Genomic DNA, 27604 nt, shown 5'->3' with positions numbered 1-27604 from the left:
GGGGGCGGACCTGGGCGGGGCCTAGAGGGGCGAGGTCAGCTAGGGGGCGGGGCTGGCGGAGAGCGCAGACTCCAATGCCGGCGGACAGCCAGGCTCACGAGTTTGACTGCAGCGCCCCGAGAGCCATGACGCGCGCCGGTGGGCGGCTCGCCGCTTCGACTGTGGGGCTGGGGCTGGGGCTGGGGCTGCTGCTGCTGTGCAGCTGGGGGCGCCCCGGGAGCGCCGAGCCGCGAGCCCCGCCGGAGAAGATCGGTAGGGGAGAAGGAGGCGGGCGCGGCGGGGGTGGTGGGAGCGCGCGCCGTGCCGGGCTGCCTGCCGCTGCCTGCTGCGCCAGGCCGGGCACCCGCGCCGCCCCGGACAAGCCCTCTGCGCAAGCGGCGGTCTTCCCGGGCCGCGCCTCGGGACCGCCTTCCGTGCCCCAGGGATCGCCCTTTCCCAGGCGTGGAGACATGCCCACTTGAGGAATGGGCCTTGGAGGGGGGCGCCCCGGGCTGGCGGGCGCCACGCGTCCCCGCAGCCCCTGCCTCGGAGGCCTGGGGCTCCAGGGAGGCCGAGGCCCTTCCCGCGGCCGTCCCTTGGTGCACTCGTTGGGAGGCCGGTGCTGGAGCGACGGGCCAACTCCGCTCTGCAGAGGAGAGGCGCACGCGGGGGAGGCACACCGAGCCGCGCGAGCAAGCTGACCGCGCTGACCGCGCCTGCTTCCCGTGATGGGCTGGGGCGCCCTTCCCCCGTCCGCTTTGCTGAGGTCGGCTGACTTGCAGAGCCTCCTGGCTAGCACAAGTTCCCTGCCTAAGACGACTGCACAGCCGAAACAGTCCCCCTTTGAGTTGGAGTCGTTTTGGGGGTTTGCTCCCTGTTTATTTTGTTTTGCTTTTTTTATTCCCCTTTAAGCCGTGTTCTTTGGGATCAATAAGCTGTTTACATTAACCAGGCAGAACAAATCTAGGCAAAAATGGCGGCCACTTTTTTTAAAATGCGTGCTGGAAAGGCCCCACCTCCTCTGTTCCCTTGCATTGGATACAAAGAAGGGTGTGCGGGCCCCTTGGTGCCTCTGCAAAGAGCTGTGAGAATCTTGGGACATGTGGCCAAAAAAAAAAAAAGTAACTTAATCTACTACCATTTTTGTCTGGGGGCAGTGTCTGTCCAGGTTAAGAGTTCTGTCTTCCCTGCCTCTGTCACTTGCCTCCACCTCCCCAGGCTTCCTTAAATTGTTGATAACAGCCTTAAGAAACGTCTGTTGTTGATTTACGGCCTTTCAAAAACAAAACAAACCTACAAAGCTGGTAAGAGGGGAAAAAACCGGTTCCTTTTTTTCCCCCCACAGCGATTGTTGGAGCTGGAATTGGTGGCACTTCAGCAGCCTATTATCTGCGGCAGAAATTTGGGAAAGATGTGAAGATTGACGTGTTCGAAAAAGGAGAGGTGGGGGGCCGTCTGGCCACCCTGACTATGCAAGGGCAAGAATATGAGTCAGGAGGTTCTGTCATCCATCCTTTAAATCTGCACATGAAGCGTTTTGTCAAGGACTTGGGTATGTAGTTTGGTCTTAGAGCTAAGCAGACTTCCATATGCATGGGTATTGTTATCTGATAGGGAACTGAAACTTTTCTGCCTTTTTAATTGTCTTTTACAGAGAAACTGGTAAAACTGCTTTCCTCACTTTCCTGATAGCAATTGGTACTGCCTTTGGAGCCGCTCTGCTGTAATGGGACACTAGTTATCTGTATCTTTCAAAGTTAGATACAGTTATCTGGAATTACAGCCCATGGGGTGCCGGGTGGGGATGGTTGCTGTTGTTGGTTCTTAAACCTCTGGGTTTGTGTTAAAGAATCAAAGAATGGTTTGAGTTAGCAGAAAACCTAACGTGCTCATTTTACAGCTGGGGAAATGAGGCCCAGAGACTTGAGGTGTGTGGCTTAAGGTCACTCATACAGCTATAGGTGCAAACATGTGCCTAGAACTTGGGACAACTGACGGCTTCCCTACCAGCAGAGACACTGGGCAGGTTGTGGCGGAAGCCTGGCAGGCCTCTGCAGGCTCTTTCCTCAGGGAATAGTGTGTAATTTTGGCCTCCTTCCAGTTTTCAGAAATATTGAGTTATGCAAAATAGGGTCTGCACAGGAATGGGGCTGCCTCCTTTCCCGTAGCTGCTTTCCACATTGCCTGGGGATGCTTCCTGGGCCTCTTTCCTCCATGAGGGCAAGTGTACGCCAGGAGCAATGTATGCTGCAAAGTCATGTCTGACATTTCTGTGCTTAAGTTGAATTCACTCATCCTCTGGCTTTTTCTTTTGACTTCTTAGACTAAAGATAGCCAGTCTAATTTTGATATATCTGCATGATCATCCAACCCATCTTCCAGGGAATCTGCTTTTGGACAGTGTGGTGTCTAGTGTATCACACACTGTTCTAAAGATAGAGCCCCTTTAAACATGTCTCCTGAGAACTGGGGGAAGCCTGGATTCCCTCACTTCAGAGTGTCCCTGATAGCTTCACATTACCTTCTCTCGTTTGATCAGTACAGAAACCACTGACTTAGCTGCCCTTTCTTTGTTTTTGCAGGTCTCTCTGCTGTTCAGAGCCCTAGTGGCCTAGTGGGGGTGTATAACGGAGAGACTCTGGTATATGAGGAGAGCAGCTGGTTTATAATTAACATGATTAAACTAATTTGGCACTATGGATTTCAGTCCCTCCGAATGCACATGTGGGTAGAGGATATATTAGACAAGTTTATGAGGTAATTTTTTTCTCTTCCATTTAACCTGAAACCTTTTATTAGATGACCTGTAGGAATTACAAGTTTCTTGGAACAGTTCTCTACCTAACTGTAAGGCCTGTTTGTAAGAGTGTTAGGTAAAATGTTTTGTATACAATATGCAGACCATTTATCCACTTGGAAATTGAAAGAGTAGTTTATTTTTGCTTCTGAAAACATATTTTGCAAATGCTTATTTCATGTTGCCAGATACTTTTAAGTGCTCTACAAATATTAACTCCAAATATTAACTCCTTGAAGTCTCATGACAGCTCTCTGAGGTAGGTACTGTTATTAGCTGCTGCTGCTGCTACTGCTGCTGCTAATTCTTTTTTTTTTTTTTTAAGTAGCTTCTTTTTATAGGTGTGGAAGGGGGGGGTATAGAGAAGTTTCAAGTGTGCAAGTCCACCTGCCTAGTAACTGGGGGAGCTGGAGTTCTTACCCAGGCACTGTGGCTCCAGAGTCCTTCCTTCTGAATCTTGAACTGTTTTAGTGTTGTGTGTAGATGAATAAGGTGATGTGTACAAGAGCTTGTAGAAAGGATCAGAAAACTTAAATGAGCTTTATTTAACTGTGATGTTTCAGTGAGCCAGCAGCCTGAAATAGCCTTTCAGTTCTGTGCCCCAAGAATTTTAATTAAGATATTAAATTCCCACACTGTCCTGCCTAGTGAGAATACACGTGCCTCTTTTCCTTCTCTGTGCTTTTCTGTATTTTCAAAAATTTCTTTGTGTGTGAATATGCATTGCTTTGGTAAATAGGAAAAATGACATAAAATAACCAGTCTAACTTTGAAAGATGCAACCTGTTTTTTTAAGTTTATTGGCATGTGCTAATTTTTATGTTGGTTTAGAGTTTTAGATCCTGGAGAAATTCAGCTTGTAAATGCTCATAATATTTCATTACTGTGACTGTCCCAACATAATAATATAATTGTTAAAAAGGTAAAATTACATGTCAGGGAGGGTGGGGGGGACTCGAGGGGGGGGGAGTCAAGGAAGGGAGGGAATACGGGGATATGTGTATAAAAACAGATGATTGAACCTGGTGTACCCCCAAAAAAAAATAAAAAAGAAAAAAAAAGAAAAAAAAATTACATGTCATATGACCAAGTATTGACCAGCACAAATGTAAGAGTTTAATAGGATAAATGTCCTCTAGTTTCTGTAACTTATAGTAGTTAGGGATTTCTTTTTTTCTAAATATCATCCTGAGGTCAACTGCTTGAATACCTTTCCAATGGGAACGTGTTCAACTATAGTGCAGGTTGTTTTAGTTATTCATTCACCAAATATTGAGTGCTTATTGTGCGCCAGGCAGTATTCTAGGTCCTAAAGATGTAGAACCTAGAATGTGTCCCTGCCCTTAGGAAGTTTATATTCTAGTAGAGAGACAAGCAGTTAACTAGGAAAATATATAGAATTTGTGTAGAGATAGCCAGTCACTTGCATGTTGCTGCATCCTCAGCAGGAAAGTCAAAAACAGCCTTGCCTGTGTATATCAGTTTTCTTGATATGTAGAGAATTGCCCTTTGAGAAATCAACAGATCACTTTTGAAGTGAATTCAGGGTGTTATAGAACTGTGAAAAAGATCCAGTGGAGCTACATAGATTATACTATTAAAAATTTTTATTTTATTGAAGTATAGTTGATTTGCAGTGTTGTGTTAATTTCTGCTGTACAGCAAAGTGATTCAGTTATACATATATATATATTTTTCATATTCTTTTCCATTACAGTTTATCACAGGATATTGAATATGATTCCCTGTAGGTTATACTATTTTTGATTTTAGAAAACAATTCCCAAACTTTGTGGGATTACTGCCCCCATTCAGTGTATCTTTTTTTTTTTTTTCTTTCATTCAGTGTGTCTTTGATACTTGATTGTGGAGCACTGACCTTTATGTTGTTTAAAGGGCCATGCATTGTACATTTCTGTTTCTTTCGATAAATCAAGAACATACAAATCTTATTCTGATAACTTTATCATACCCTATGAGACAGTTGGAGAAAGGGCAGGTATTAAGCTAGTATGTGTCATTTGGTAAAGTGGTGAAATAATGCTGTACTTACGAAATAGCTAGTGCCTGCATGTTTTCTCTTCCCTGGGAGTCCCCTCCCCTGCCCCAGGGACTCAATTCAGGGAGTCTTGACTCATTTCCAGTGCTGTAGTCAGTCTTCTTTCTGTTTAATGCTGTGTCAGTTGTTAAATATTTGTAATATCACCCATGTCACAAAAACCAGGATTGGGAGCCACAGAGGTTGCCAAAGAGGAACCTAGAACAGTGAGTTCGCCTACATTTCAGTGAAGCAGTAGTTCTTAATCCTGGCTGCACATTATATTCACATGGGGATCTTTTAAAAATAAGAGTGCTGTGCTCTACTCCTAGAGAATTTTTATTTCATGGTTCTAGAGTAGGAATCTGGGCATTGGTATGTTCACCTTGAGTGAGTTTTGCCTGTAATCAGAGTTGGGAATCACTAGGTTAAAATGCATAATTGGAGAATATTCTTTTTTTTTTAAATAAATTTATTTATTTATTTATTGACTGCATTGGGTCTTTGTTGCTACACACAGGCTTTCTCTAGTTGTGGCGAGTGGGGGCTACTCTTCGTTGTGGTGCGCAGGCTCCTCATTTTGGTGGCTTCTCTTGTTGTGGAGCACAGGCGCTAGGTGCGTGGGCTTCAATAGTTGTGGCTCATGGGCTCTAGAGTGCAGGCTCAATAGATGTGGCTCACGGGCTCTAGAGGGCAGGCTCAGTAGTTGTGGTGCACGGGCTTAGTTGCTCTGCGGCATGTGGGATCTTCCTGGAGCAGGGATCGAACCTGTGTCCCCTGCATTGGCAGGTGGATTCTTAACCACTCTGCCACCTAGGAAGTCCCCAAATCCTATCAGTCTTTATATCCAGAATTTCACCACTTCTCGCCACCATCACTGCTACCACTTTGATCCAAGCCACCATTATCTCTTGCCTGGATTGTTGGAGTAGCCTTCTGTGGTGGGCTGAATAATGCCTCTCTCCCTTTGCAAGATGTGTACATTCTAATCCCTGGAACCTGTGAATGTGTTACCTTACATGGTAAAAGGGAGTTTGTAGATAAGGTTAAGTTAAGGATCTTGAAAAGCAGAGATAATTCTTAATTATTTAGGTGGGCCCAATGTAATCACAAGAGAGTCTTTACAAGAGGGAGGCAGGAGGACCAGAATGAGTAGTAGATGTGATGATGGAAGATGGAAGTTCCTCTGTGAGCATCAGAGGGGCCATGAGCCAAGGAATGCAGGTGGCTTATAGAAACTGAAAAAGACAAGAAGATGGATTCTTCCCTCAGAGCTTCCAGAAAGAACCAGACTTCCTGACACCTTGACTTTAGCCCAGTGAGATTAATTTTGGATTTCTAGCCTGCAGAACCATAAGATAATAAATTTATATTGTTTTAGGCCACTGAGTTTGTGGTAATTTGTTACTGCAGCTGTAGAAAGCTGATGCATCTCTTAACTCATCTGCCAGCTTTTGCCCTGGTGCCTTCACAATTTGTTTTCAGTATAGCAGTCAAAGTAGTTTTCTAAAACTCTAAGAGTCATCACATTACTCCTCTGCTCAGAAATTTGCAGTGGTTGTTTCATGCAGAGTAATAGCCAAAATCTGTACCACGGCTTGGAAGACCTGATAGAACGTAGATAATCCCATCCATTATTTACTTTTATTTTTTTAAATTTATTTTTATTTATTGGCTGCATTGGGTCTTCATTGCTGCACGTGGACTTTTTGTAGTTGCGAAGACTGGGGGCTGCTCTTCGTTGTGCAGGGGCTTCTTATTGTGGTGGCTTCTCTTGTAGCAGAGAACAGGCTGTAGGTGTGTGGGCTTCAGAAGTTGTGGCACATGGGTTCTGTAGTTGTGGCGGATGGGCTTAGTTGCTCTAAAGCATGTAGGATCTTCCCAGACCAGGGACCAAACCCGTGTGCACTGCATTGGCAGGCAGATTCTTAACCACTGCACCATCAAGGAAGTCCCCTAACTGTTATTTTTTAATTTCCTTTTTGTTGTGGGCAGAGTTGTGTGTCTTCCCTACCCCCAAACTTATATGTTAAAACCTTACCTCCTGTACTTTCAGAATCTGACTGTATTTGCAGATAGGGTTTTTTTGTTTTTTTAAAGGACTTTTATTGAGATATAATTGACATAGAATAAACTGCATATATTTAAAGTGTACAGTTTGATTTTTTTTTTCTTATTAGTAATGTACATGTGGCAATCCCAATCTCCCAATTCATCATCCACCCCCCCCACCCCGCCCCGCTTTCCCCACTTGGTGTCTGTATGTTTGTCCTCTACATCTGTGTCTTTGTTTCTGCCTTGCAAACCAGTTGATCTGTACCATTTTTCTAGATTTCGCATATATGTGTTAATATACGATATTTGTTTTTCTCTTTCTGACTCACTTCACTCTGTATGACAGTTTCTAGGTCCGTCCGTGGCTCTACAAACGTCCCAATTTCATTCCTTTTTACAGCTGAGTAATACTCCATTGTATATATGTACCACATCTTCTTTATCCAGTCATCTGTCTTTGGAGACTTAGGTTGCTTCCATGACCTGGCTATTCTAGATAGTGCTGCAGTGAATATTGAGGTGCATGTGTCTTTTTGAATTATGGATTTCTCTGGGTATATGCCCCGTAGTGGGATTGCTGGGTCATATGGTAATTCTGTTTTTAGTTTTCTAAGGAACCTCCATGCTGTTCTCCATAGTGGTTGTATCAGTTTACATTCCCACCAACAGTGCAAGAGGGTTCCCTTTTCTCCACACCTTCTCCAGCATTTATTGTTTGTTGATTTTCTGATGATGCCTATTCTCACCAGTGTGAGAGATAGGGTTTTAATGAGGTAATTAAGTTAAACTGAAGCCGTTAGGCTGGGCCCTATCCAATTTGACTGTTGTCCTTAAAAGAAGAGTACGTTAGAACACACAGAAGAGGCACCAGGGATGTGCACACGCAGAGGAAAGACCATGTGAAGACACAGCAAGAAGTTGGCCATCTGGAAGCCAAGGAGACAGGCTTAAGAAGAAACCAAATCTGCCAACACCATGATCTTGGACTTGTAGCCTCCAAACCTGTTGGAAATAAATTTCTGTTGTTTAAGCCAGCCAGCCTGTGATACTTTGTAATGGCAGCCCTAGTGAACTAATACAGTTGATATTCTGCGTACTTATTCTACTCATTTTTGAAGGTGGTCTGTTGGAGTGTCCAGCTATTATTGTTGAATTGTCTGTTTCTCCCTTCAGTTCTGTCAGTTTTGCTTCATGTATTTTGGAGCTCTGTTGTTGGGTGCATATATGTTTATAATTATTATGTCTTCCTGATGGAGTAACCCTTTTATCATTATAAAATGTCCTCCTTTGTCTCTAGTAACAATTTTTGTCTTAAGTCTATTTTCTCTGATATTAGTGTAGCCACTGCTGCTCTCTTTTAGTTACTGTTTGCATAGTACATCTTTTCTCATCTTTTTACTTTCATCCTATTTGTGTCTTTGAATCTAATGTGTATAGATTAGATATAGTTGGATCATGGTTTGTTTGTTTGTTTTCTGTAATCCTGCCAATCTCTGTGTTGGGATTGGAGTGTGTAGTCCATTTATGTTTAATTACTGTTAAGATAGGGCTTATGTCTGCTGTTTTGATATTTGCTTTCTATATGTTTTATATCATTTTTGTTCCTCTATTTCTCCAGTACTAACTTCTTTTGTTTTATCCATTCATCTTTTGATAGATATTTGGGTATCCCTTGGCTATTGTGAATAATTCTGCAGTAAATGTGGATATTCAAATATCTCTGATCCTTTTTTCAGTTCTTTTGGATATATACCTAGAAGTGGGATTGCTGGATCTTTTGGTAATTCCACTTTTAGTTTTTTGAGGAAACACCATACTGTTTTCCATAGCAGCTGCACCATTTCATGTTCCCACCAACAATGCACAAGGTTTCTAATTTCTGTATATGCCCAGGAGTGGGATTGCTGAGTCACATGGTAGTTCTGTTTTTAGTTTGTTAAGGAACCTCTACACTGTTCTCCACTGTGCCGGTTTATATTCCCACCGAGGATAGAGCTTTTGAGTGAGATGCCAGATAGGGCAGATAGTGGCACTTCTTTGGGAATGGGAATTTTGGAATGCTCCAAGCCTGTCTTATCCACCTCTTGTGGCTGCCAGCTTGCTGGTTTTACAGGGATTGTAGGTGCAAGGCTGCTGATTTTGAAGGCTACCTTGTTGCTAGCAAGAGGGGAATGGGATTAGGGGAAGTTAAAATACCACAGGGTGGGCTCCTTTGTTCTTATAGTTATTCAGCCATTTTTCTTGAATAAATACTCCTGGGGTTTGAGCAAGTCTTTGGTTTATTTCCAGAGTTCTGAAAAGGTCGATGTTGACAGTGTTTGCCAGTGTTCTCGTTGCTTTTATGTAGGGGCCAATTATCTGAGGTCCTTGCTCCATTATTTTAGAAGCACTTCGCCCCCCCTAGTTTTTTCTGTCTGTGCCTCCACCTGCTCTCCTGGATCTCTCTGCTTCAGCTGCACTGGCCTCACTGTTCTTTGAATACCAGGCATGCTTCTTCTAGCTGAAATATACACCAGCCCCCCGCCCGTCCTGCAAGGCTTGCATCCTCACCTGCTTCAGGTGTTTGCTCAGGTGTCACCTTCTCAGTGAGGCTTCCCTTGACTACTCTACTTATTTTTTGTATCACCTTATTTAGAGTTGCTTATTTAGAGTCTTACTTTTGATTTTACTTTTCTTCTTGATAATTATCATCCTCTAAACTGTTATGTAATTTTCTTGCATTTGTGTATTTTATTCCCTATTTCCCCATCCAGGACAAAAGCTCCGTTAGGGCAGGGATTTTTTTTTCTGTGTTATATTGACTTCTGCATCCTTAGCACCTAGAAAGGTGTCTGGCTCTAAGCTGATGCTCCAGAAATATTTGTTGAATGAATAAAAGAATGAATGAGTGAATAAATGGTTCAGGGTTATACAAATGTAGTTTAAAAAGAAAAAAAAAAGTTTGTACAAGCAATCTACAGATTGCAGAAACTACTAGTTACATCTCACTTTGCAGCTAGTATTGTAAAGCAGTTACAGGGCTCAGTGTTTTACGGTGTATGTTGTCTCATGTCACCTTCTATGAGACCTTCACTTAGGAGGCTTGCTTGAGTGGGGTTGGGGCTTAGGTGGGAGGAGGCAGGGAGTAATTTTTTATGACATCATATTTAAGTTATTTAATTGGCTGCTATTTTGTCATGCTGACCATTAGTAAAAAAACACTCTTCATTGTATGAGGTATTCAGTGTATTATTTTTCTGAAGAACTCAGTGTTTTCATCTTACTTTTTCCAACTTCCTAGGGACTACAAGCCAAATGATATGGTTGGGAGGAATTATTTTAACTTCTCAGTTTTGGCGCTGAGAATTTTCCCACAAAAATGTATTCAATGTTTTGTATACTACACTGTTAGACAGTAGGTTATGTTGAAGTGGATATGACATTATCTCTGCTTTTTAAAAAAGTTACAGTTTATTTTGAGAGAAGAAAGTTGATGTAAAAACTCTTCTATGATCACTGGTAGAGATCTTTCCTTGGCACTTATATTTCTTCCTTTGCTTCACACACTTAGCTATGCATGTGCCTGAGTACCTGTCCCTAACTGTAGGTTCCTGGAGAGAAAAAAAACCAAGACTTCCTCATTTTTGTATCGCTTGCAGCCTGAAAAAAATATGTGTTGAATTATTGCATGTACTAATATGTGGACATTCTTTTAAGTCCATAAAGTGCAGAGAAATGTCAGGTAATACTTCCTAAAAATTAAATGATACAGAGTAGTATCTAAGTGCTAAGCATGAGTGCTAAGTTTTATGGGACTTTTGGAGATGATGACAGCACTGTGGACTGGGAGGTTGGGTAAGACTTTGCGAAGGGGGTGGGATTCAAGCTCTGAAGGAAGCGTAGCTCGCTACTCTATGGTTAGGGGTGGGAAGTGTATTCCACGTGGAGGGAAGAGCTAGTGCAGTGTTTAGGAGCAATATCCAGAGCATAATTAGAGAGCAGTGAATGGTCAGCTGTGTTCAAGTGGAAGATATGAGAGAGAGAGAATGTGTGTGTGTATGTGTGTGGGGGGTGTGTGTGTGTGTCTGTGTGTGTGGTTGAGGGCAGAGGGGGATAGTGGTTCTTGAGCCTTCTACTTGCCATGTGACTTTTGGACAGGTTCTCTTAACTTCTACTTTGTTTATTTGCAATTGGAGCAAAGGAGTTAGACTTGATAAGTTTAGCTCTAAAAATCCATGATTTTTTTTTTTTAAATGTCAGAACTTTAGTAAGTAGTAGTAATAAGTAAGATGTTTTTTGAATAAGTGGATGGATGAAAAAATAAAAAGGGTGTTTAGGACTTCTGGGAGATTCAAATGGTTCAAAGAAGAGAAACCGGGGGCAGGTAAATCAGTTATTCCTTTTAGTAGTTTGCATATAAATCCTCACTTAAGATCAGGGAGATGAGAATGAAGTAACAAAAGAGATGGTAGAAAGATGGGTAGGGTTTCCTTCTTAGGTGGGAGAAGCATAGAGAAGTGAAATATTTAAATTTGAAACCAAATGAACTGAGGGTGTTAGGAGTAATCCGTTATTTTTGGTTGCGGGAGGAGAGAGGATCTAGTCGAAAGGTAAAGTTTAATTTCAGACATGTCTGAGTGTGCTCAAGACAAGATGAATGAGAATAAGACATACCTACTTCTTGAAAGGTGCTCCCAGTGACCATATTAATGCAGAAGAGTGTATACAAAGGACAGTGGACTTGCTCCAGAGGAGACCGAGGGAGAGAGGGAGGCCAGGAATCTCTGGGATACCTGGGGAAGATGCATCTCACAGAATAGGTAGGGACTCATCAAAAGGAAACATGAAGTCACTTTGAGTTTTAGGTTGCTATTTTCCTTCTTTATGTATACCCTTCCCCCTGTCTTGTTTGGTGTTTAATGGCCATTTCTCTTCTGTTCAAAAGGATCTACCGGTACCAATCTCATGACTATGCCTTCAGTAGCGTAGAAAAGTTACTGCATTCCCTAGGAGGGGACGACTACCTTGGATTATTTAACCGATCACTTCTTGAAACCTTGCAGAAAGCAGGCTTCTCTGAGAAGTTCCTCGATGAAATTATTACTCCCGTCATGAGGATCAATTATGGCCAAACCATGAACATCAATGGCTTTGTAGGTAAGTCAGGGCTTGGAATAGTTATGGACAGTAGTTTATAGAGCAGTTTACCTGATGCTATGGTGGCTCCTTACTTTAGGCCATGATTTGGAGAAGACTGCCTTTCTTTCTGGAACCTCAAACACAATAAAAATGTTGGCAAAATCGTGTATATGTAGATGTACATTTTTATGGGAACAGAGTTTTTTTTTGGCTGGGTTGAGTCCTTGTTGCTGTGGGAGGGCTTTTTGTAGTTGTGGCTAGCAGGGGCTGCTCTTTGCTGCCGTGCACTGGCTTCTTGTGGTGGCTTCTCTTGTTGCAGAGCATGGGCTCTAGGCACACGGGCTTCAGTAGTTGCAGCACGAAGGCTCAGTAGTTGTGGCACGTGGGCCCTAGAGCGCTTGAGCTTCATTAGTTGAGGTGCGTGGGCTCAGTAGTTGTGGCCCATGGGCTCTAGGGCATGTGGGCTTCATTAGTTGTGGTGTGTGGGCTCTAGAGTGCAGGCTCAGTAGTTGTAGTGCATGGGGCTTAGTTGCTCTGTAGCATGTGGGATCTTTCCAGAGCAGGGATCAAACCCATGTCCCCTGCATTGGCAGGCGCATTCTTAACCACTGTGCCACCAGGGAAGTCCCGGCAAGAGAGTCTTTAGCTTTTATTAGTTGAATGGTTCTCAGCTGGGGCAGATTTTGCTCCCAGGGCCATCTGGCAATGTCTGGAGACATTTAGAGCAAGGCTTAGCTAATTGGGAAGAGAGGGCCTCTTACAGAGTCAGAATTAAAACACATTTTTTTCCTGCTGCTGACAGGGGCAGTGTCAATGTCCTGTACTGATCCTGGCCTTTGGGCAGTAAAAGGTGGCAATAAACTTGTTTGCTCACGGCTCCTTCAGGCTTCCAAAAGCAATCTTATACCTGGCTCAGTAGTGTCCGTAGAGGAGAAAACAAGGACCAAGCAGACAGGTAAGCTTGAACTTCTATTTTATTGTTTCTAATTTTCCCTGCAGAAAATAATTGCTCAGGGAGAAAAACCTTCTTCCATCTCTCACTCAGTTCCAAATGATGGTTCCCTGACCAGGGATCCAACCTATGCCCCCTGCAGTGGAAGTGCTGAATCTTAACCACTAGACCACCAGGGGAGTCCCAAATGATGGAATTTTAAATTGGAGGTGGTGTACATCATGTGGAAATATTCACAAATGTGCTCAAGTACAGTGGCATGACTCCTTGGATTTAAAAAACAATTACATCCTCAAAAGTAAAAATTTCATATTTTGTACTTATTGACAAGATTTTGTTTCTATTCCAAGTAGAAAATTGGCCTCAATGTAATACAAATGCAAGAGACAGTTATCTTAAGGGATAAAACTTGTTTAATACCTTAGAATTAGAGAGAAACTATTAAGAAGGTATAGAATTATTTTTAGAAGGTATAAAATATAGTATGTTAGAAACACTAAAAAAATATGCTTCCTTATTTCCTCTAGGAAATCCCGCAAAGGTATATGAAGTGGTCTACCAAACCGGATCTGAGACCCATTCAGACTTCTATGACATCGTCCTGGTGGCCACTCCACTGAATCGAAAAATGTCCAATATAACTTTTCTCAACTTTGATCCTCCAATTGAGGAATTCCATCAACACTATGAACCTTTAGTGACAACTTTAATTAAGGGGCAGTTGAATTCAACTGTCTTCAGCTCTAGAGCCTTAGATGAGTTTGATCTCGGTACAGTCTTAACCACTGATAATCCAGATTTGTTCATTAACAGCATTGGGTTTGTGTCTTCTGTAGAAGAAAATAATAATCCTCAACCCAAAGCGGATAGGGTACATGTTTGGAAGATCTTTTCCGCAGGACCTCTTACTAAAGAACAAATTTTAAAGCTCTTTGTGTCTTACGATTATGCTGTAAAGCGGTCATGGCTTGCATACCCTCATTATACGCCCCCCGAGAAATGCCCTTCCATCATACTGCATGATCGGCTTTATTACCTCAACGGCATAGAGTTTGCAGCAAGTGCCATGGAGATGAGTGCCGTTGCAGGCTACAATGCTGCTCTCCTCGCCTATCACCGCTGGAATGGGCACACACACATGATTGACCAAGAGGACTTGTATGAGAAACTTAAAACTGAACTGTGAAATACCACTATTTCTTTTTCCCCCTTCCTGGTTCCAAATGGAATATCACTGGCAAAAAGGAACACAGTCGAGCAGAGATGATTTTGAATCAGATATTTTGCCATTATCATTGTTTAACAAAAGTAATCCCAGTGAGTCATGAGAAATACAAGGTTCTAACTAAGCATGGAGGCATAACTATTGTATCTCCAAAATTTCTTAACTCTTTCTCCAGTATCCATCAGCAGTGTTTCCCACACTTGTCTGATCATGAATCATCTGGAGTTTGTTAAATATAAGGATTCTCTAGCTCCTCTGGAGATTCTGATTGAATCTGGGGTGGGGCCCTGGATTTTGAACCAAACCTTAAAGCATTTTAAGCTGAGCACTTGAAGAAGACAATGTTTGGGACTAGTTCATTTGTGCTTCGCAGCTGGATGTGATCTTCAGTCAGATAAAACTACTATGGGAGCTGGTATCTTTTGCCTGGCTTTAGTAATTTATATTTTTCAAGTACATATGCCCATGCTTTGAAGGCTTGACTTTCAGAATGTTCTTTTAATTGCTTGTCTCTATTTTATTAGGGGCGAAATCCAGAAGTCTTAGTGTAGTGTAAACTTAAAGATGTCATACAGAAATCTCAAGTAAAATGAAAAGCAAGTACAGGGATTTAAGAAACTGACTTTCTATTATCAAACTTTCACCTGAGGAGCTTTTTTTAAAAACAGTGATAGAGCCCCACAACAAAGATTCTGATTTAGTGGATTGAGGATAGGACCTCAGCTTTTTGTAGCCTGTTAAAATTTCCTAACGTGCAGCCTGCATTGAGATTCACTGATGTGGGGGTTTATGTTTGCAAAGGGTTTTTAGTGCCTTAAAAGTCCCAAGAAACCCAATCCATTATCAAAGCGAATCCATGTTGCAAAGAATGATTTCTGTCAATGAGAACTCTAGTAATCTTGATAGTAAGAGGCACTGATAGTCTCACAGCAGAGGCAGCTTAGAGTACTCCACAGCAGTTGGCACTAGAGTAGCATATTCAGAATGACAGCATGCTTGATCAGATCCAGTGTATGTTTAAACTGTTAAATGCTTCTAAAGATACTGTAGCATTTTGGTTGAGAAACTGGTTGCTGAAATCTTGTTTTGAGGCCATGGTTCTGAGCCTTGGCTGTGCATTGGAATCACCTGTAGGACTGCTTCCTGAATGATTCTGGTATGTAGCCAAACTTGAGAACCAGTTCTCCATCTGTACAAAGGTCATGAGTGACTGTCTTTATAGTCACTGAAAGGACAGGACAAATAAAAGCTTGTGAATTCTAAAAGTAACTGCAACCAAGTTAATGTATTTTTTTTTTTAAAAGTCCTCCAGATTATAGCAGTAGCTACTTCAGCAGAAAAGAGAACACTGATTCTTAAAGCAATTTGTTCTCTACTACAATTGTGAATATTAATATGCTGATAAAACTTCCAAGATATATTTGATGTAGAGGCAGGAATTAAATTTATCGTTTGTCACATGGTCAGCTTTTGACTATTTTCATTTTTAACAAGTATGTTAAGAGGCATTCATACTTTTTCCTCTTGTGGCTTTAATGCAGACAGGATGTAGAGTGTGTAATGTTACATTACGTATGTGCTAAAAGTGGGTGAACACTAATGAAATAATTTCTGTCACTTGTAGATGTGTTTTGCAATGGGATATTTTTACTTAGAAGAACACCAATTCAGAATGTTGCTGTTATATCAAACCCAACTGATTGTTTTCCAACAAGGCATCTGAAATTGTTTCCTCAGAGAGCAAAACAGTGATATCTATATATCAAGCATATTAGTTTTAATGCAATTACAGTATTAAAACTTTTTTTTTTAATTGGAAGAAAAATCCTATCACAGCCCATTATTCCAGGAGGCCGCTCAAGTCATCTTTTTACAGAAGAGACTGGTAAAAATTATGCAGGGGCTGAATGAAGGCCAAGTTCTGCTCCAGTGGTTCTCCAACTTGAGTATGCATGAGTCACCTGGAAGGCTTGTTAAAACATTGCTGGGCCTCACCCCCAGAATTCGTTTCAATAGCTCTGGAGTGGGGTACAAAAGACTGCACTTCTGTTACGTTCCTAAGTGATGCTACCAGTCTAGGAACCACATTTAGAAAACCAGTTCTACAGTTCAGCTCTGTGTGGTTGCAAAAAAACACAAAGTTATCAACATTAGTGAAGATTTAAAAAGAGGAGAATGGAGAAATAAAAATGTATTGGGTTTCATATCAACTCTATAGTTAGTTTGATCCCTCTTGCTCTTCTTTTGCTGTAAGCATTTCCTATAAATAGGAAATACCACTTCACAAATAAGCCAACCCCTTTTTTATATTTTACAAGGACCTCACATGCTCATTGTGTGTACACCCCACTCTCTAGTTTTAAAGCAATTCATGATTTGTAGGCTCTTTATCAGATCACAGAAATAAGCTTAAGCATTTGCTCTATAGGTTTCTTAAAGTTAGGTTTATGATACAACCATCTGTAACACATCTCTCATTTGAATTTACGAATCACAAAATTTACGAACTAGGTGAAAATACGGGCAGCGTTATCACTATCTTCTCCACAAAGAACCACAACACACTGGAATGTTTTTCTCTGGAATTGTATTTCTACTCTTGTATTCAAAAAAATTTCCCACTTATGTTCAAAATAAAACGATGCCATTACTTCCTGTGTTTCACTTCTGTTGTACTATATGCTTGACCCTTAAACAATGTGGGGGTTAGAGATGCTGACCCTCCGAGCAGCCAAAAACCTGCATGTAACTTATAGTCAGCCCTCTGGACGTGTGGTTCCTTTACCCAGTTTGGAATCCATGGATTCAACCAAACATGGATGCTGCAGTACTGCAGTATTTACTATTGGAAAAAATCTGTATATAAGTGCACAGTTCAAACCTGTGTTGAGTGAAACCATCCTTGGAATATAGATGTACGTGAAAAAGTCTGTCAAAGTTACTACAAGAACTCTGAAAATTCCAGTTAACGTTTCAGAAGAAACCCACTCAGGCTTGCAGCTTCTTCATCTCTGTTCAGTGGTAAAGATACGGAAAAAGGGCATCCTTGCCAATGTTTCATATTTAATAAGATTCTTCTATTTTAATGCATTAAAAACCCCTGAACAAATCAGTCTCAACCAGGAACAAGTCATGATAGAAAAAAATCAGAATAAAAGCAAACCGTCTATGTTCAGAACAGTGGAGAAAGCATTTTTAACTATATAAAAGTTTATTTAACAAAGTTCAGTAAGAAAATGTATACGACCCAATTTTTATCGCAGTAAAATATGGAGGAGGGACCCGTGGAAGCAGTTGATTTCTCTGGTGAACACAGCCATTTTTCATACTCGTTCTAAGGCTTCTAACATGATGATACTATTTCCTCGTATTACCTATGAAAGAGAAAATGAATTTGAAAAGAACACAATTCATTTAACAGACATATTGATGATTAAAGAATTTTCATCAAATCATTAATGGTTTTTCAGTTATTAAATGTCATTTTGTGAGGCCTTTTTTCTAGTCACAGGAACACGAAATAATACGAGTCTTCTAATGACATGAAGCCACTAAGCCCTTCAGGATGAGATTCACATGTAGATAAAAGGCTAACAAGTACTTTTTGAGGCCAAGTCTCCAATGACCAATTTCACTTAAACTGCAGGACTCAAATGAACATGGCCAGCCCTGCTCTAAGGGATCCATAAAGTTAATGGGGAAAATAGGTACAGCAGAATACATTAGTCAGTTTAGGGGTATAAGATCATTGAGGGAACAAACCAGGATGGAAGTTGGAAAAAGGACTTCTGAAGATGACATTTTAGCTTGGTTTTGAAAATGGGGTAGAATTGTGACAGGAAGATAGGAAATTCTATGCAGAAGTGAGATGAAAAAGTGTAGGGATAAGGAAAGAATCTAATCTGAATAAAAGTTTATTAAGAAAAGTGGTATACAAAGAGAGTCTGCACCTAATCTTAGTTTGCATCTCAAACACCATCTTAAAAATGTTGGGAGAGCATCATGAAACCAACAATGAACCAGTGGCAGTTTCACAGCTGGGGGAATGACCACTATTTTGGGAAAAGCATATATAACAGAGTGGGGGTGGGGAGATTAAGAGGCAGGAAGAAAAGTTATAAAAAAAAAAAGGCCCCAGGGGCACAGTGCCTGACACAGCAGCCATTCTATACATGATAAGCCAGGACACTCATGACAGCACAGGTGAAATGGCTGGTAATGGCTGGTAGAGGGAGAGAAAAATAAGTCAAACTGGAAGAGGACTGTGAAAATAAGGAGTCCCTGGTGGACTGCAGGTAATGCAATCACAGATCAATTCAAACAGAGCTGGACAGGTGAAAAGGCCAGGAGCGGGATGAGGGGACATGGAACAATTTATCAGAGATAGAGGCATTCTGAGTCAGATTCAAAGTGGAGCTATGCTTGTAGGCAGCTGGCATAAAAATACCTATAACTTTTTCTTTTCTCCACTCAATCTACTTGCTTTATTTATTACAAACACCATTAGCTGTTATCTTCTTACTCAAATGTCATTTCTATGAAGGCATGGACTTTGCTTGGAGTACCATCCCCAGTGCCTAGAGCAGTGGCAGGCACACAAAAAGCTCAGTAAGTTCTGTTAAGTAAACAAATGAACCTGCGTGTGATGACTGCAGCAGACAGACTGGAAGGAACGTGACAGGTGGGAAAGTGTCCTGGAGCTTGGCAGAGACAAACAGCAATGAGCACGGTGAGAAGGTGGCGAGGAATTAAAGAGCTGTATTACAAGAGAACAAGGCCCTGAGTAGGACAACAGGGACTGACAGAACCTACACCCTTATTCTTCTTACAAGTCAGGAAAAGAATTGAAGAAAGCATGATTACCTAGTTCTCAAGAGTTTTAAACTTGCTGGTTTATTTGCAACAGATGATGAACATCACATTTCACTGATCAAAAAAGCATGAAAAACAGCAGCCTTCTTCCTAACTCCCCCCTAAATCTGTCCATTTCTGACACTTTCCCGAGAAGTGGAGGGTAGTAGAGAGAAGTTTTTTCAGATTACTAAGATTTTCAGATCTGCGGACTTTTTCTTTTTGGCATCATCAAAAAACAAAACTGCCACCTTCATCAACATTTTCTAGACTGGTATCACTCACTTCTTTGCCTTCTCACATAATCCACAGGAATTAAGGTTCATTGTGAACACCTTTGCTTTGCAGTGCTCTACCTCTTTTCCCACTGTGTTCGAGGCCCCATTCTCCAAATCAAACTGGAACCATCAGGTCCAGAATTCCATGTTGCTCCTTTTGTTGGGCTTCAATACTAAGTTTTGGCAAAGTGTTGCTCAGGCTTTTTCAGTCTCTTGAAAGGGCACAACTGTCTAATAAAGAATACAAACCTAAAATGGAGCTACAGAAGCACAAAGCCAGTAAGAACTCTTGAAATATGTAGCATCAAAAAATACACAATTTTTACCACATTCTTAGGGGAACCGTGGAGTGGAGTAGAATCTTGAGGAAATAAGACAGAGGTGAGGCTACTGACTACTCTGTGGATGTCTCAGAAGATAAGAGGCTAGTCGAGACATCATTAGCTCATTATCCACTTGCCAGATCCCCAAAACAAATTACCGTCCTCTTCAGAATACACACATTCTGAATACTATTCTTAATTTAATAGTATTAAGTAATTTCAATGGCCTCAATGGGTCACTGATTGGACAAGGGAATAATGAAGTCAATGTAAGTGTCTCAGCCAAACAACTTGTGAAAAAACAAAACTGTGACTTGTTTCCCTTCTTTCCCTTAGAAAAGCCATTCTTCCATTTTCGTTAGACTGTTTTTTCATTAAAGACAATTAATATATTATCATTATTTCATTTTCAAAGTGTTAACTCAGCCACAAGAATTAGCGCCTACAGACTATAATTTTTAGTCACACAACATGCATCAGAGGTGGAAGAACAGGCTGCCTAACACAGTAAGCAGGTGCTCATTATCTGAACGACTTGGGATGGCACTACTTGTAATCAATTTCCATGTAAAGAAAATGAAGCCCACCAAAATTTAGGGGGAAAATTAAGAGAAAGCTCCACGATATAGGCTCAATTCCTTCTCTGATAAAAATTCCGAGAAGTGCCGCACAATTCTCTAAAAAGTTATCTTCCCAAATTAGAGCTTTAGATGTCAATTCCATCTTGGATCCTTTTGTAGCAAATCTGTTGAGATATGAACCAAAACTCTAAACTACCCTCTATTAGAGCGAAGATTTCCTAATCTGTGAAAGGAAGGGCTGGGGGAAATCTTGGGTATTTTAAAACTGTTTTTATAAGAAACTGCTGCTAATAATTTGCCCATACTTTTATTCATTTTCAACAGAAGCTCAAGGAGACTGTACCTGAAAAGAAAGTTGGTTTACACGAAATGTGTGTGGGTGGGCAGGAAATCTCATATCTAGAGACTCCAAGTCATTTTTCCAACCCTGAGCACTGATTTGCTTTTCAAAATGCAGTAATGGTAATACACTTGAAATAAGCAAACACAAGCCTTGGAAAGTGTGATTAAAATATTACACCCTTCTACTGCTCAGACTTTAAAAAGTGAGGCAAAATCAAGGCTATAATTAGGAACTCTTACCATCTCTTAGAGGTCTATATGCTTAATGATTTCCTAAAGCTACGTTGTCTACTTTGATTCACCTTGCCCAAGTAACTCGGACTTAACACTTACTGGATATATTGTTCTGTGTTGGGCAGAGGGGAATTTAAAGTCGGGGTCTTGTTTGACAAACATCAAAAGCTTTTCTTCAGTAGTCACAGCACTATGGCCTAATGACGGCAGAAATGTTTGTTCCTATAATTCACAAATCAGCATCTGTTTTCTTCCTATTTTCTTCCATGTGAATGGCTGTCGTAGTGAATATGCTCTGCAACTTTTCCGCTGACTACTTTTTAATTTGAGTGTGATAAACCAGAAAATCTAGGTTATACACACACTTAAACCCCAAGAGTATGATCTGTGGTCTGGCAGATCTGCATCAAATGGACATTTGTTAGAAATGCAAAATCTTAGGTTCCATCCCATATCTACTGAATTACGATCTGCATTTGAACAAGATCTGGGAATTCATAGGATGTTAAAGTTTGATAAGTAGTAATCCTCACTGTACGTTAAAATTATACAAGACCTTTTTAACAATAAAAGCACCCTCAGAAATACAGTTTCAACTGCTTTCAGGTGAGCTCTAGGGATAATTTTTGTTTGCTTGCTTTTAAAAAAACTCCTCAATGAGTGATTGTAAATGCTCTGGATCAAAGATTAATCTTTGCCTTACATTAGAATCACCTGTGGAACTTTAAAAAAAAATTTCATTGTTGATTTGCAATGTTGTGTAAGTTTCTGCTGTACAGCAAAGTGAATCTGTTATACATCTATCCACTCTTTTTTAGATTCTTTTCCCATATAGGCCACTACAGAGTACTGAGTAGAGTTTCCTGTGCTATACAGTAGGTTCTCATTAGTTATCTACTTTATACATGGTAGTGTATGTCAATCCCAATCTCCCCATTTGTCCCTCCTGCCCCCCATAAGTTTGTTCTCTACATCTGTGCATCTGTGTCTCTATTTCTGCTTTGCAAATAAGTTCATCTGTACCATTTCACCTGGGGAACTTTAAAAAACTCTATGATGCATCCCAGACTAATTTGATTCTAAAATACAACTAAGATTGAGAACTACTGCTCTAATGAAGGAACAAATATGAGCCTCTATTACTGAATAAAGCTCAAAAATGATTTCCAACAGCTATTTCAAGTCCAAGGACCTCAGTGGGTTCTGAGGTAAGATTCAGATTTAACCTACAGGTAACTGGGATATTATTATCACAGTTGAATAACTGTCAGGTTAAACTAAAAGGGAAATGGAATGTCTAATCTTGCCTGTAATTTGCCTAAATTCAGTTTAACCCAAGAGTTTGATAGAAAGGAAGCTAATGCTTATTCCAAAAGAAAAATGAAATCTCTATGAGAAATCTTGTATTTTCACTTACCACCATCCCAATATTGTTCTGTTGTCCACTAGTTGCCATCTCCACACATTCATCTATCACAAGATTCATAAAGGGATCAAATCCCCGCAATATTCCTTGGACATGTCTGCCACCATTTAATTTCACTATGTAAAGGGAAAAAGACATTTTAATAAAACTGACCATTAACTACCAACTAAACTATTCATTAAAAATTAGGTGAGATAAAACCCAGATATTTGAAATGTATAAGCTACCATCTTTACTATATGCCAAGCACTGGGCTAAACATTTTACATTTACTTCCACATTTAAACTTATTAGACTTCCGTAAAGTGGAATTATCCTGACTTTTTATGAAGGAACTGAAGTATAGTATTTTTAAGTAACTGGTTCAAGATCATACAGTTACTGTGGGGAACAGCTGGAATTCAAACTGAAGACTGCTTGCCTCTAAAGCCATGGTCTTAACCCCTATATACTTCAAGTACTGTGCAGGTCAGATTTTCAGTCCTGTCTGTCCACTGCTTAAAGGAAAAGAAGTTGAGTTTTCAAATATAAAATGGAAAATCTTGTTAATTTTATCAAAGTGGGAGAGGGCTTATATGAAATAATGAAAAGTCTGAAGTACTGTGAAACTTCCTAAATATCAGAAATTAAACTGTCTAGTTAGAGTTTTGATAAAGCTGTTTAATTAATGGATGTGAATTAGAGGTTCTGTGTGCTTTGAATTTTTATATAGTTGCTCCAAACATTATATACTGCCAAGGCACATGTAAAAAGGAATTTAATATTAAAAAACCCCACAAAACCCGAAAATTAAAAAAAAAAAACAAACAAAAAGACTTACATGATAACTTCTTGTCCATAAATCTGAAAAAGCAAAAGGGGTAAAGATTATGTAACTAATTTTAAAAATTTAAGCACAAGTAAGCACAAAAGTATATAGTCAATATATCTGCTAAAATTTACACAATAAGAATAATGAAATTTAAAAGAGTAAAAACTCTGTACTGCTGTAAAGGATGACAGAGTGATGGGCTACCTCAGTCAGTACTTATACTAACTGAGCAATATAATTTGGGAAGGGGAAGATAATAAAAATGGAGTGGATTTAGAATATATTAATGTACCTTAAATTGAGTCTTTATACTGATGTGAATTACAAAAACATCCTTGTTGTTCAATACTGACCTAATTTTCAATGACAGGACTTTACAATGATAACAGAAAAACAAAGATTTGGTTATATTTTTGGTTATTTCCAAAACCAGAGTTGTGAAGAAACCAGAAGGTAACAAACCATACTTAATCCAATAGATATTTTATTTTATATTTGAGACAATTAGTGTTATTTTATTTAATATTAAACATCAATCTTAAGTGTTCAGGATATTCTTCAACATATAAGTACACTTCACAAAATACATGCATATTTTGAAGTTTTATAATTTGAGTTAAACAAGAAAATTCCATCTCAGCAGGGCAGTATGAGAATATGAAGACATGTAGTCAAACCAGTTTTTACCTCTTCCAGTTACAGGCTAAAAAATATGAAACTTCATTCAATTTTAAAAAGGGCCTGACAGAAGGTGCAAGAAGACAGTTTTTTTTTTACAAATAAAAACATAATATGATATATAAAATAATGTATTTTAACAGGATGTTATATAAAACAAATATAACACACATGAGCTTATTTAATCCTTATGACAGCTTTTATAAATTACATACATACAAATTAATAACAATTACCACCATTTAGTAGATGGGGAACTGAGGCTCAGAAAGGTTAAGTAAAATTTCCAAAGTCACACAGCAGTGAAAAAGTTTGACCAAAGTCAAATGCTTCAGTTTGGCTGGAGAACATGGTACTCAAATATTAGTGGGTGTAATATTTGGTGCCTGGATTTCAGATGGAGGAGCTAGAATACTGGGTCAAGAAGTCTGGACTTTGTTATGTATACAGCAATAAGTATTGCAGCAGAACCTGCCACTGGCAAGATTACTGTGGCGTATGTAAGTCAAATCATTATGCTATACACCTTAAACTTACAGCGTTGTATGTCAATTATATCTCAGAATAATGGGGAAAAAAAAGACTACTCTGGCATAGATTTTTAAGAGCAGGAGGAAGAATTTGGTTAGGCCAAGTATCTCAACCTCGGCATACTGACATTTGGGGCCTGATAATTCTGTTGAGTGATATCCAGTGCAATGTAGAACGTTTTAGCAGTAACCCTAGCCTCTACCTACTAGGCGCTGATAGAACCAGACTCCCACCCCCAAAGTTAAGAACCACTGAATTATGCTAAACTAGGAGGAGGGTATAAAAGTGTAAAAGATAGTATTTGTGAGAAAGCAAAGAAAGAAAAAAATTAAGTCATTTTGGAGGCAGACCTGCCAGGATTTCACAATTCATGAAATCTAGAGATCAGAAGAGAAAGGTATCTGGGACTGCCCTGGTGGCGTAGTGGTTGGGAGTCCGCCTGCCAATACACTGGACACAGGTCCAATCCCTGGTCCGGGAGGATCTCACATGCCTCAGAGCAACTGGGCCCGTGCGCCACAACTACTGAGCCCATGTGCCACAAATGCTGAAGCCTGCGTGCCTGGAGCCCATGCTCCGCAGCAAGAGAGGCCACTACAATGGGAGGACTGCACACCACAACGAAGACTGGCCCCCGCTCTCTGCAACTGGAGAGAGCCCATACGTGGCAAAGAAGACCCAAAAGAACCAAAAGATAAAAATAAACAGGTGAATTAATAAAAAAAAAAGTTAAAAAAGAAAAAAGAGAGAAAGGTATCAAAACTAGTTTCATCCTCTGAAATTCTCAAATAATGTCTTAAGAGTCAAAAAGAAAATCTTACAAGTAGAGAATGATCCTTTTGTTAAAAAATAATTACCATTTCATCAGTTCCTGATGAATCCAGAGGACAGGTAAGAATTTACCAGCTCCCCAATAAAAGGATAACTTGAATAAGCATTTTCACAGCAATAATTTCTCTTTTTCTTTCGTTAGGCTTATGATTTAATAACTGTCTTAAATAACAGATCCAACTAAAATATACACGAAGTTTTTGCACAAAAGATGGCTTCAATACAAGAGTGCACTTAAATGTAAAATCATTACACATGAACTCTTCCTTAAATCTGACTTCTTTACGGGGCTGGTTATAAATGGACTGCACACAAGGCAGACCATTGTGGTCTGCCTCACAAACGGACCCCTAGATCAATTTTCCATCCTTTGTGTTATCCAACTACTACATGCAGAATTCTGGCATTACATAGTATAAACAAGACAGAGAAGTTACTTAGGAAACACGGAACATGCTAAGTTCAGCCACGAGTGTTTGAGGATGCTAACGCTTTAAACTGGGCCTTATCTAAAGTAGGAATATCCTACTTTAATTTTACTGGGTTCAAACCCCCACCCCCACCCCCAAACAACCTAGCCTTCTCTAATTAGAAAAATTGATATTCTCACACAGCTCTGTTAACAGAGCAAGATATCACACGACAATCAAGTTTAACCTAAGAACAAGAAAACAAGAAAGAGGAATGGGATTTCTAAGTTAAAGCTTAAAGAAGTAGCTACAAACACACTCTAAGATTAAGGCGGCTTTTGATTCCTCAGATACTATCAAGCACCCATTCGACCCATGTCCTTAGTTCCTTACAGAATCACTCTCCAGCCACCTTATTTAGAACCTGATGCTACGCAAGATGTTCAAGGGTGGCATTCGTGATCTTCAAGCAACGAGGGGGCGCGTGCGGGAGACGGGGCCTGGCGTTCAGGCTTGGGAGGCAACTCGGCAGAGCGAGGCGCCTTGCTGCCTGTGGTAACGGTGCCCACCGGGCCGAAATACTAAGTCTGCGCGGGTCTCAGGCCCCAAAGCGCGGGACACTGGCCGGGATCTCGGCGGCCGCGGACCAGAACACGTACGCCAGGCGCACTCTCAGGAAATGGCGGAGGATCTAAGGAACTCGAGGCACACAAAGAAGCGCCCATTTCGGCGCGGCCCTCACGCATACTTACTTCTTCAACTCGGGAGGGTGAGCTTTGCTCATGATGTCTACTCGGCGAGCTCAAAGATGCCTCCAAACGGAATTGGACTTGTTCCCCACGCTCCAGCGGTAGGCCCGGCGCTTTGCGTCTGACGTCACTAATCCCATTAGCCAATCGATTGTCGGCCGCTTTCCCGTTTCACGTCGCGATACTTAGGGAAAGACTGAGCTTGTCGATCAGTCTCAAGCTTCCGGTTGTCTAGCTAGCGATTGGCCAGGACGGAGGGGTGGGGTCTTCACGAGTCCCCGTTCATTCTCTTATTCTATACAATTGGCGTGCACCTCTATCTTCTGAAGAATACGGGAGACTCCCTTGTTTTTGTGGGTTGCAACATTTATTTTATTCATATGTACCATATGAAAATAAACTTTAGACGAGTGAGCCCCTAATACTTATTTGGCACGCATGGACATACCTCCATGTATTGCCTTCCCTTTGTTGTGCTTTGCAGATACTGGGTTTTTTTGTTTTTTGTTTTTAAACAAAAGGAGGATTTGTGGCAACCCCTAGTCTAACAGATCTCTCGGTGCCATTTTTTTCCCATCAGCAGTTGTTCACTTGGTGTCTCTGTCATTTTAATTCTTACAGTGTTTCACTTTTTCATCACTGTATTTGTTATGGTGATGTGTGCTCAGTGATCACACCAAAAAACTCCTATGAGTTGCTTTATTGAGATGTTTGCTTCATTGTGTTGGTCTCCAATCGAACCTGCAGTATCTCTGAGGTTTGTCTGTACTCCCACAGGCTAATGTCATGCTAAGCCTAGGGTTCTGGTAACAGCTCAGTTAGAGACCTCTGCACTGGAAGAGTAGGGTGACTGGGCCTTAATTTCCAAGAATTTAAATCTAGAGCCCAGAAGTGTATTCCCAGCGGTCGGTCCTGCAATGCTTGTTAACAATGCCTCCAAAACCCCACCTAAGGTACTTTGCTTTATACTCTATATAAAATGTGAATTGCAGCACACAAATTATCACTAATACAAGGTGTTGTTTTTTAAGTCAAGAGTGTAGGTGTAAAAAGTGGTCTCTGACTTGTTCCTAGTTAAGTTATCCAAAATAGGTGCATCCACATTTATGAATCGGATACAATTGGGTTATACAAGAGATGCCAAAATATAATAGCAATGGTGATTTCAAGTAGGGGATGATTCTACAAGATTCAGTTCCTTCCTAATATTCAGGCTTTATTTATTTGGCTGCATTGGGTCTTTGTTGCTGCATGCAGGCTTTCTCTAGTTGTGGCGAGCAAGGGCTTCTCTTTGTTGTGGTATGCAGGCTTCTCATTATGGTGGCTTCTTTCTTGTTGTGGAGCATGGGCTCTAGGTGCCCGGGCTTCAGTAGTTGCAGCATATGGGCTCCGTTG

At 40.7% G+C, this 27604-nt stretch overlaps 2 protein-coding genes across 7 annotated transcripts; one reads left to right on the top strand and one right to left on the bottom strand.

Moving 5' to 3' along the window:
• The first annotated feature begins 65 nt into the window (after positions 1-65).
• On the top strand, positions 66-16828 carry PCYOX1 (prenylcysteine oxidase 1). The gene is made up of 6 exons (XM_057741000.1): positions 66-252; positions 1325-1531; positions 2562-2736; positions 11794-12005; positions 12790-12942; positions 13467-16828. The coding sequence occupies exons 1-6, from the start codon at positions 75-77 to the stop codon at positions 14123-14125; spliced, it is 1584 nt and encodes a 527-aa protein (XP_057596983.1). The 5' UTR covers positions 66-74; the 3' UTR covers positions 14126-16828.
• Positions 16829-17233: 405 nt separating this feature from the next.
• Positions 17234-26339, bottom strand: SNRPG (small nuclear ribonucleoprotein polypeptide G). 6 transcript variants are annotated; one of them, XR_009054607.1, is made up of 5 exons: positions 26213-26339; positions 23020-23042; positions 22191-22315; positions 19301-19553; positions 17406-17538 (listed from the first exon to the last, which is right to left on the bottom strand). XR_009054607.1 is itself a non-coding variant. In XM_057741001.1 (4 exons), exons 1-4 carry the CDS (start codon positions 26242-26244, stop codon positions 17488-17490), a joined length of 231 nt encoding a protein of 76 aa, XP_057596984.1. In that variant the 5' UTR covers positions 26245-26339; the 3' UTR covers positions 17234-17487. The 6 variants fall into 6 exon arrangements, 1 of the variants encoding a protein (XP_057596984.1); XR_009054610.1 differs by having other exon boundaries at positions 19301-19524; XR_009054609.1 differs by having other exon boundaries at positions 19301-19520.
• Positions 26340-27604: the final 1265 nt, after the last annotated feature.

This window comes from Hippopotamus amphibius, chromosome 7 (assembly GCF_030028045.1).
Source record: "Hippopotamus amphibius kiboko isolate mHipAmp2 chromosome 7, mHipAmp2.hap2, whole genome shotgun sequence".
In the NCBI taxonomy this organism is placed as follows: Eukaryota; Metazoa; Chordata; class Mammalia; order Artiodactyla; family Hippopotamidae; genus Hippopotamus; species Hippopotamus amphibius.
This window is presented reverse-complemented; position numbering and strand designations above follow the sequence as displayed.